Genomic DNA, 10,463 nt, shown 5'->3' with positions numbered 1-10,463 from the left:
CGATATTCTCTCTGAATACTCAGTTATTGTACCTTTTCTCGATGTTTGCTATATGCGACCTCTGTAATCTCTCATATATAAAAGAAACAATGGACATAAGATTCGCTTTAAGCATCCGAACCACTTTCTCTCTCATTTATTATTTAGTCTTTGCATTCGATTATATTGATTAGTTCTTTCACAATCATTTACATGTAATTTTTAAGACCTGTTTAGCACTTTACACGTGCGAATCGTTGATTTCAAAATCACACATCAACAGACTTTAAAAGAATGCATTTCATTGTTTTAAATTTCAAAAAATTCTTCTAGAAAAATGATGTTGAATGCATCATATAAAATTAATGTTTTTATTCAGTTCACTTTTTAAGATAAACACATAAATGGGTCCTAAGATAAGCTTAATTCATTAGGTAAATAATTTTGATTTCAAAAAATTTTCGTGATGCAGTCTCAATTTTACACAGGGACAGCCAGGTGTAAAAGCATACTTGATACGTTGGAACTAAATAAGAATAGTAAAAATGTTGGGGCCTTCTATAAATTAGCATAATCTTGTACTCGCCTTTGTTATACAGCAAACGAGAAAGGAAAGCCCGTTGGTCAGCAAGAGCTCTTGCAAACTCTTCAGAGTCCAAGGTTACTTTCTTTGACTTTTCTCTATAATTATCTTTAGACCCTAGTTTCGCTGCTCTTAACTACTTAATTGGTTAGGATCTTTGATTCACTGTAAAATTATTTCGAATTCAGCTGTAGTAATGTGATTTACGTTAATTTCATTTCTGAACCCTAGATTTGGTTTTTTGGGGTTAATTTCTGCTTTCTTCTGGGAACGTGGGAGAAAGGATAAGAAAATTATAAATCTCGATCCTTGTTGTTTGATTGCCCAAGAAAATTGAAGTATTCAGTCAACTGAGCTGAACTAAACCAGGCCATGTATTAATTGCTTTAGGCTTACTTTATTAATTTATTGTGCTCTTTATGTTTTGAGCCCTTAAATGGGGTCTTTCTTATATTTTCTTGGCATAGAGGGTAAAATGGAGAGTACTTGAATTTTTTTTTTTTTTTTTTTTTTTTGGCCTGAAATCTTCAGCTAATTGTCCTCAATATAATTCCCTGTTGAAAATGAAGGCGTTCTCTTGTCTGCATTGAAGCTTTGTGAAGAAAAAGAACTGATAATTTTCTTTTTTCTTGCATTCGTTGTTTCTTTCTTCCTTTTTTATTTCCTCTATTGATAAAAAATTGAACAATTATGTTTTTGTTTAAAGGTTTGGTTAGCCTCTCTTTAATCAATTTAGATGTTGATAATTTCAGATACATACTTTGGCATTTGCACTAATGTATATATTAACATGATTAATTGCAGGTTGCATCATTTTTTGGGGGAAGTGTTTCAGAGGAAAAATGCAACTTTGGTTACAAATTTTGTAATTGTTACGGTTTTTGCGTTCGTTTATACACGCAGAAAGGAACTTTCAAATAGTTTGTTTGATCTTATATAGTTATGGAGTCTCTTTGGAAACTTTTACATCTGCTGGAGCCTGCTCCTGTTACACTCATTTTGACAGCAGTAGCGGTGACATTTGGATCTGCATTTAGGGCTCTAAATTATGGGAAAGAAATGGAGCGAAACCGTGATTTGTCAGAAGCATCCATTATGTTAGACAAGTCCCAAGCATTAATGATCCCTGTAATGAGCTCCTGCAGTTTGCTTTTGATGTTCTACCTGTTTTCTTCAGTCTCACAACTTCTCACTGCCTTAACGGCTGTTGCATCTGTTTCTTCCCTATTCTTTTGCCTATCTCCCTATATTGCCTATGTGAGGTCACAATTTGGTTTGGCTGACCCATTTGTGTCGCGGTGCTGTTCGAGGTCTCTCACACGAATCCAATGGTTATTATTGTTGGCATGCACTTCTATAGTTGCTGCTTGGCTAGTTTCTGGTCATTGGGTATTGAACAATTTGTTGGGTATCGCTATCTGTGTAGCATTTGTGAGCCATGTGCGCCTTCCAAATATCAAAATATGTGCAATGCTCCTTGTATGTCTGTTTGTGTATGACATATTCTGGGTTTTTTTCTCTGAGAGATTTTTTGGGGCTAATGTCATGGTATCGGTAGCAACCCAACAGGCATCAAATCCTATGCACACAGTGGCTAATAGTCTGAGTCTTCCTGGGTTGCAGCTGATAACAAAAAAGCTGGAGTTGCCTGTGAAAATTGTATTTCCCAGGAATTTGTTTGGAGGCGTGATTCCTGGAGCAAAGGTTTCAGACTTCATGATGCTTGGTCTCGGTGATATGGTATGAGTAACTTTCTATTTCAGTGGTTCTACAGTAATTTTTCAAAATAAAATGTGTTTGTTACTGTTGTAGCTATCTCTATGCAGTGGTGTATAACATCTACATTTCTGCTTAATTGTTTTGCATGAATGGACCAGTGAAATATTCTGGTTGGTGCTGCTATTCTGTGTCATTGTGCAGTATTGGTGTTTTACTCTGGGTGAAAACTTTTTAATATAGTTGAGAATTTCCTTTAAGAAATATCAATATGGAGTTCATCATCTTCTTTTGGTCCATTGAAGCTCTCATTCCGTCATTGATTGAGTCTCACTTGCTTGTAGCACAGAATTATCAAAATTGTTCATCATTAGTTGTTTGCATCTTTTTTTGCAATGTTGATTTTACTTGATGCAAACTGGTTCATTGGTGCTTATGCTTCTCCATTAGATGTGTGGATGAATGTCCATGCACACCTCATGCATACATGATCTACTTTGAGGTCAAAAGTAGCATCCTCTGTGATCCTTGATGGAAATTCGATTATATTTCTTCATCAGAAGTCAGTCCTTAACCTGAATATAATCTTTCGTTACTGAAAATATCTGCCTGAAATGTATACACAAATGCATGATATACTTGCACATGCCGCTCACATTGCTTTGTTAGATTTAAATATTAATGTTAGGCTCCTACCTGATAGCTTAAGTTTTTGGCTGAAGTGGTTTCTTAATATGTATCAAACTGAAGGTTTCAAAATCTAGTAAGTCACATATTAATTCACTCAATCAATTTTTTTGATTTCTCAATTTTGGTTCTCTGCGCCATTAATTTGGTTTTGAGTTTGAACTATTTGTTTATTATATCCACATTTCATTTGAGGGAGTTTTTCATACTTAAATATTAATGTTGAATATTTTCTTGATAGTTTTAAGCTTTTCGATGAAGTGGTTTCTCAATAAGCTTCAGTAGAATGTACTTGAAAATTTGAGGCGTGGGAAGATGTTGATTGTCCTTCTTGTTGATCTCTTGTTCTTTATTGATGGAACAAATATAATGTGAAGATTGGAACTTATTAACTTGCTGACAAGGCAAATTCCTTGTGTTTTCCTTTCTTTGAGGTCCATATGAGCTCAGTTTATATTCCTTTTTAGCATTATTGTTTTTCATGGTGCTCTTGTTTCAAACTTCATATGTTGTCACAACTCACAAACTTGTGTAATAGTCAAATTTTAAGGGGAAAAAACCTTTCTTGCAATAATTTCACTCATACATATTGATATACCATGTCAAAATTTTTGTAGACACAGATATCACACATTTTTCTGTGCTTTTCTTGTTGAAAATGTAATTGTGCCGCTGTTTGCCTGTGATTCTTTTTGTTGTGTCTTGTGCTTTTAATAATTCCGGTCATCTTCTTGTAGGCTATGCCTGCAATGCTTCTGGCATTGGTCCTGTGTTTTGATCATCGGAAGAGCAGAGATACAATTAGTCTCTTTGATTTACATTCATCGAAGGGACACAAATATATATGGTATGCCCTTCCAGGATATGCTATTGGACTTGTAACTGCTTTAGCTGCTGGAGTTCTGACTCGCTCTCCTCAACCAGCCCTTCTTTATCTGGTAATCTTTGTATTATTATTTTATTGAATTTCATTGGTTTATAATCTCTGATGATTATGCTCTGGAGAATTTTAGACAAAATGTCTTCTTGCCTGTGCTTATTTCTTTTTGGTGGTTGTAGGTGCCTTCGACAATGGGACCTGTAATTGTTATGTCATGGATGAGGAAGGAGTTAAATGAGTTATGGGAAGGACCCATGCAAAACCTCAACGATAAGGCTCATCAAATAGAAGTCTAAGTCATGTTAGAGATTGTAAAGCCCAATTTAAAGTTGTAAAGTTACTTGGAAAATCTACACTCGGAAACTTGAGTAGGGCATTAACAATTCACTGTTTATTTTGTGGAATCTTACATTTTGGCAGCCATGTTTCTCTTCCGATCGGCCACAAATGAAAGAGGAATGAAAAGTATGTGAATGCTTATATTATTTGGTTCATTCAGAAGAATCAAAGACATCTTTTCCCAAACTCCCCATGGCTAAAGAAACGCGAAGATTCCTAATTTAAGATTCCTTATATTATTTAAGGACTAGAAGCTCCGTTATGTATCGGCAAATTGTTGGAGAAAAATATTTGGGAGAAAGAAAAAAGAAAGTAAATTTTGGAAAAACCATTTGGCGGAGATCATAATCTCACAATTCTTAATCAAACATGAATACCCACAAGAGCCGCATTCAAATTAGTTGTGTTATAAAATGCCAGAGTCAAGTGAAAGGTCTTGCACAAATCCCACTTTTCTATTTTATGTTTTTAATTTTTAATATTACTAAATTATTATAGATTAATACTACATAAATAAATAATTATACAAATAATTTCTTCGAAATTGATATACCATGTACTTTTAATTTATTTAATGTATTTTTAATTTAAAGTTATTCAATTATATTCTTACACATTTTATATGAAAGAAATTTGTATATGTGATGTTACTATTTTATTTTAATAGATGTTGAGATTAACATTTGTGTTTATTTCCTTATTTTTATCGTATCCTATTCAAAATACATGTTTGTTTTATTATTCTCAAAATTCAATTCAATTCTATTCAACTTAAAATATTTAAAGTTTTTTAACTCCCTAGGTTTGTTAATTTAACTAAGCACCTTCAACCAACCGATAGTGCACCATTTTGATGACTTCCGGCCACCCTTTGGCAGTGGTGACCAGCTGCCAACATGTAATGGGTAGATGAGAGTGTTTTTGTTAATTTTAAAATTTTGATTATAGGGATTGTTTAACTAAATTAATAAATGTAGAGGATTAAAAATAATCTTTACCAAACACACAAATTCAAATCTTATTTTAATAATAATAACTCAACTCAATTTTTTTAAAAATACTGCTCCAAATAATAAAACAAACACACATCATTATTATTATTATTACAAAACTTTTCTAATTTGCCTATAGTCATATATAAATAACATGGGTCCCTTCTTTTTCAAAGTTAAATGTTGAATTTTATAATTTCAAAGTATAATTATAGATTTATTGGAAAAAAAAAAAAAAGTGTAAAAATAATTTTCTTTACAGCCTTGATGATGCCGGTGGTGGAAGAACAAACTTCCTGATTAGATCCTTTCTTAATAACTTGCCAGCTGCACTTTTGGGTATGGAATTGATAAATGCTACACGTCTTATTTTCTTGTATGGTGCTACCTGCATGCAACCATCAATCAAACTTATTCCATAAACCATTCTTTTCAAGTTCTAGTTTATGATCATAATTTTTATAACAGATGGTTTAAAATTTTATAAAATAAAAATAAAAAATTAAATTAAGCACCTGCTTCGCCACAAAATCCATGATTTCAGTTTCACTGAGAGTGTTCTGGGGCTGTCTTACCACAATAGCCATTGGAACTTGACCAGTTTCTTTATCTGGATATCTGTCTTGAGAAACAAATTTATTAGCATGAAGCATACTCTTCATCTTATTATTAATGGCTGCGATCACTTCACCTTATTATCTTCACTGTAATTTTGTAAAATTAGTGAAGTAAAACTAAATTATATATATATGTGTGTGTTAAAAATTTTAAGAAATTACGAAGAGATATGGAAGTTGAGAAAATTACGGTATAACCGCAGCGTCAGCAACCTGGGGGTGGGAAATAAGCACTTGTTCTAGTTCTGCTGGAGCCACCTGCAAACAAAGCAATAGCAATGGCAATATGCATCTACACAAGTAAATTAATTAATGGATTTTTTTACTAATATTATCACCTGATATCCTTTATATTTGATTAATTCTTTGAGTCTATCCACAATAAACAGGAAACCATTCTCATCAATGTAGCACAAATCTCCCGTCCTCATCCACCCATCACATACCAACGTAGCTGAAGTTGCTTCTGGCTCTCCAACATATCCTTCAGTGCCAGCCATTTATGTACTTATTGTTGATGTTTCATATAAGTTCTATTTCTATATAAATTTTCAAGTACAAATTTACCTTTCATTATTGTAGGTCCTCTAATCCAAAGTTCCCCTTCTCTGCATGGAGGCAATGCTTCACTTGTTTCAGGATCCACTACTTTTGCCTCAAAACCCGCATAAAGCTTCCCCGTTGATCCCCACTTCATATTTTCTTCTGGACCTATTGTCCGAGCAACTGCCGCCGTCGATTCAGTCAACCCGTAACCCTGAGATTTATGAGATGGATACGGTAAGAATTTATGGTAGATTTTTACTGTGCTTATGATAATCCAACACTGACCTGCGCCAACATGACTTTCGGAAATCTAGCNGGTTTAAAATTTTATAAAATAAAAATAAAAAATTAAATTAAGCACCTGCTTCGCCACAAAATCCATGATTTCAGTTTCACTGAGAGTGTTCTGGGGCTGTCTTACCACAATAGCCATTGGAACTTGACCAGTTTCTTTATCTGGATATCTGTCTTGAGAAACAAATTTATTAGCATTAAGCATACTCTTCATCTTATTATTAATGGCTGCGATCACTTCACCTTATTATCTTCACTGTAATTTTGTAAAATTAGTGAAGTAAAACTAAATTATATATATATGTGTGTGTTAAAAATTTTAAGAAATTACGAAGAGATATGGAAGTTGAGAAAATTACGGTATAACCGCAGCGTCAGCAACCTGGGGGTGGGAAATAAGCACTTGTTCTAGTTCTGCTGGAGCCACCTGCAAACAAAGCAATAGCAATGGCAATATGCATCTACACAAGTAAATTAATTAATGGATTTTTTTACTAATATTATCACCTGATATCCTTTATATTTGATTAATTCTTTGAGTCTATCCACAATAAACAGGAAACCATTCTCATCAATGTAGCACAAATCTCCCGTCCTCATCCACCCATCACATACCAACGTAGCTGAAGTTGCTTCTGGCTCTCCAACATATCCTTCAGTGCCAGCCATTTATGTACTTATTGTTGATGTTTCATATAAGTTCTATTTCTATATAAATTTTCAAGTACAAATTTACCTTTCATTATTGTAGGTCCTCTAATCCAAAGTTCCCCTTCTCTGCATGGAGGCAATGCTTCACTTGTTTCAGGATCCACTACTTTTGCCTCAAAACCCGCATAAAGCTTCCCCGTTGATCCCCACTTCATATTTTCTTCTGGACCTATTGTCCGAGCAACTGCCGCCGTCGATTCAGTCAACCCGTAACCCTGAGATTTATGAGATGGATACGGTAAGAATTTATGGTAGATTTTTACTGTGCTTATGATAATCCAACACTGACCTGCGCCAACATGACTTTCGGAAATCTAGCTGTAAATGCCGCGATTGCTTCCTGCCCAAGGGGAGCCGCGCCACAGATTACAGTTTCAAGAGAGCTCAAATCGTAGCCGTCCGCTGATCCATCTTTCGACAGCTTCACCACCACTGGCGGGGTCAATGCCACGTGCGTAACACTAAACTCCTGCACAGCTTTCAACATATTCTTCCACTCAAACCTGTCCATCACCACCGCTTTTTCACTCAAAGCCACGGATCTGATACTATAGAAGAATCCAAAAATATGAAAATATGGCGTCGTAAAAAGCATAACTGAGGGGGATTTTCGCTTCTCAGACATTTCCCAAGCTGCAGAGTTTATCGCTGTTTGTGCTATGAAATTTTTGTGAGTCAACTTCACACCTTTCACTTTTCCGGTTGTTCCAGAGGAATACATGATCGCTGCCAAATCGGATTGACTCAGCTTAACGTGCTCGAATTCGTATTTTGAGCTTACCATCATTGACTCGAACTCAGGAGAGTCGATGAGGATCGTCTGGTGTCTAAGTTTCGGGAGTTTGTGAACAGTCGATGACGTGGCAAATGCTATCACCGGCTTAGATAACTGGATTTGGCCGTAGACCTCTCGCTCGGTGGCTACTGGATTTGCCGGAGAGATGATAACACCAAGCGAGAGGAGAGAGAAGTAGAGGATTGGTACTTGGATGGAATTCGGAGAGAGTACAAATGCTACGTCGTGTTTGAAGAGCTGAGTTACTTTCTGCAGATAAGCGGCCAGAGACTTGGTTCTGCTATCAAACTCAGAGTAGGAAATCTGTTGACCGGTGATCGAGTTGATTAAAGCCACGGAATCATCAGGCCACGGCGATTTGGCTCTGAGAGAGAAAGCGTATTCAGCTGCAGAAAGGAAAGCGTTCTCTGGAGGAAGATGAACGGGAGGTCTGACGCTGTGGAAGGTCTTTGTTAGTGAGTTGAAACCACTCTTTGGATCAATTTGTAAACTTCTCTGCTCCATTTCATTAGAAAATTTGGTAGGAAAGAGACAAAACGAGGTGTTGACGTGTTGTGATCAACTCTTTAGTTTATCTTAAAAGAAGTTTTGCAATCGGAGTCTCTCCGGCTGCAGTGCTTCAGTTATGAAACTTCGTCGGCGACGAACCGAAATATAGGTTTGATCATTGATGTGTAACTTTAGCATAGCCACAAATCTAACGGGCACATGAGACGGAGGCCCCACCCATCGCACCACTATAGTTATTATCATTATGATTAGGGAGAGCGACATTTTTCCACAAGGTTCGGCGAAACAACTACTTTTCCGACCTTCAAGTTTCAAAATGACATTTCCTACCCTTTGTTAGGTTCGATTGTATTTTCTATTAATATTTTATTAAAACTAAAAAAATATCTTTAAATATTTAACTTTATAAATCTTTTATTATTTTTTAATTAGTCAAAAAGTAAAAAAAAAAATTGTTAATTACACCTAAAAAATTTAAAGTAATTCTATGAAATTATTTAAAGTCAAATGTCTTAATATTTATTTATTTATTTATAATATCATCAATATCTCATAACTGTTATTCAATAATCTTCTAACTTTTTAATGTTTTTCATAATATAATATTTTTTATTTTCACTAATTAATATAGAAAATCAACATTTCTAATGAATTAAATAAACAAAGGAAAAAAAGATATCTTTACACTTAATAAATAATCAAGTAAAGACTTTGATTTAACTAAATTTTAATTTATAATAAATTAATTAAGAAATAAAACTATTTCAGGATATTTTTGTCTTTTTAGTCAAATAATAACAGAAAATACTAATATAATCTAACAAAGGGTGGGAAAATGTCATTTTGAAACTTGATGGATGGAAAAGTGTTGTTTTCCCAAACCTTGAGTGGGAAAATGCCGTTCTCCCTTATAATTATTATTATTATGGTCATCATCTCCGTGATTAAATTAAGCTTGTTAGACAAACCTAGAAATATCTTTGATGCTATAAGCGGGTCAAGGTACCTTGCTTCATAAAGTAAGAACCTGGAATCTACCCGTATAGTACTGGTTCCTAAAATTCAGGAAATTTAGGAGTCAGAGCCTACTCTGTTAGAACAAGTTTCTACCATCAAACCTATCATGTCGGGTAGGTGCTGGTTCTAGGGCAACTGTCTATTGTTCAAAAAAATTAAAAATAGAAATATTTTAAATAACAAGAAATTGTCTAAAGTCATAATTTATAAATTCGAATCATACAAGCAACATAACATCAAAGTTGATACTACAAATTATAATGTCCCTAATATTGATATGAAATAAAAACACAAATAACATTATAACAATAGATTCTCATGAATCTCATCAATGTTCAAGATAAATAATCTCCAACATTGCAAAATAAAATCAAAAGAAACCATTAATCCCAATTTTCAAGTTTGCAAGATTGTCATGTTTCATGCTTTCAATTTAAAATGAATATTTCTTCGGCAAATCCACCCATTTGATTCTCGACAGTTATACCCTTACTCGATGACATCATTCTTCTAAACAAAAAAATAACAATTTTTATTAATAATTAATAAACCAGGTTCAAAAATAATAAAGAAATAGCAAAAGAAAAATAACAGAACAAAAAATTCATTAAAGAAATAAAAACTGAAGAGGAGAGCTTCTACAATGGGTTTCCATTCATGGTCCTATTAAATCAAAATTTGTAAACAAAACTTTCATAATAGTTCATCTGGTTACCAATAAATATAATACTAAAAAGAGATTTTAAAAACTATTGTACAAACCACTGATGAATGATTACCAAGCACTAGAGGTATG

General features: G+C 34.1%; 2 protein-coding genes across 3 annotated transcripts; one reads left to right on the top strand and one right to left on the bottom strand.

Moving 5' to 3' along the window:
- The first annotated feature begins 550 nt into the window (after window positions 1–550).
- LOC116139563 (signal peptide peptidase-like 1) lies at window positions 551–4,325 on the top strand. 2 transcript variants are annotated; one of them, XM_031425234.1, is made up of 4 exons: window positions 551–639; window positions 1,367–2,302; window positions 3,703–3,903; window positions 4,025–4,325. In XM_031425234.1, the coding sequence occupies exons 2-4, from the start codon at window positions 1,505–1,507 to the stop codon at window positions 4,139–4,141; spliced, it is 1,116 nt and encodes a 371-aa protein (XP_031281094.1). In that variant the 5' UTR covers window positions 551–639; window positions 1,367–1,504; the 3' UTR covers window positions 4,142–4,325. The 2 variants fall into 2 exon arrangements, with proteins under 2 accessions (XP_031281094.1, XP_031281095.1); XM_031425235.1 differs by lacking the exon at window positions 551–639 and adding an exon at window positions 760–936.
- Window positions 4,326–5,270: 945 nt separating this feature from the next.
- Window positions 5,271–8,799, bottom strand: LOC116139604 (4-coumarate--CoA ligase-like 9). The gene is made up of 6 exons (XM_031425287.1): window positions 7,634–8,799; window positions 7,370–7,559; window positions 7,141–7,286; window positions 6,993–7,060; window positions 6,701–6,803; window positions 5,271–5,564 (listed from the first exon to the last, which is right to left on the bottom strand). The coding sequence occupies exons 1-6, from the start codon at window positions 8,642–8,644 to the stop codon at window positions 5,433–5,435; spliced, it is 1,650 nt and encodes a 549-aa protein (XP_031281147.1). The 5' UTR covers window positions 8,645–8,799; the 3' UTR covers window positions 5,271–5,432.
- Between the last annotated feature and the right edge of the window lie 1,664 nt (window positions 8,800–10,463).

This window comes from Pistacia vera, unplaced genomic scaffold (assembly GCF_008641045.1).
Source record: "Pistacia vera cultivar Batoury unplaced genomic scaffold, PisVer_v2 Contig352, whole genome shotgun sequence".
Lineage (NCBI taxonomy): Eukaryota > Viridiplantae > Streptophyta > Magnoliopsida > Sapindales > Anacardiaceae > Pistacia > Pistacia vera.
The sequence above is the reverse complement of the archived record's forward strand: the minus strand, read 5'-3'. Positions and strand labels throughout refer to the sequence as shown.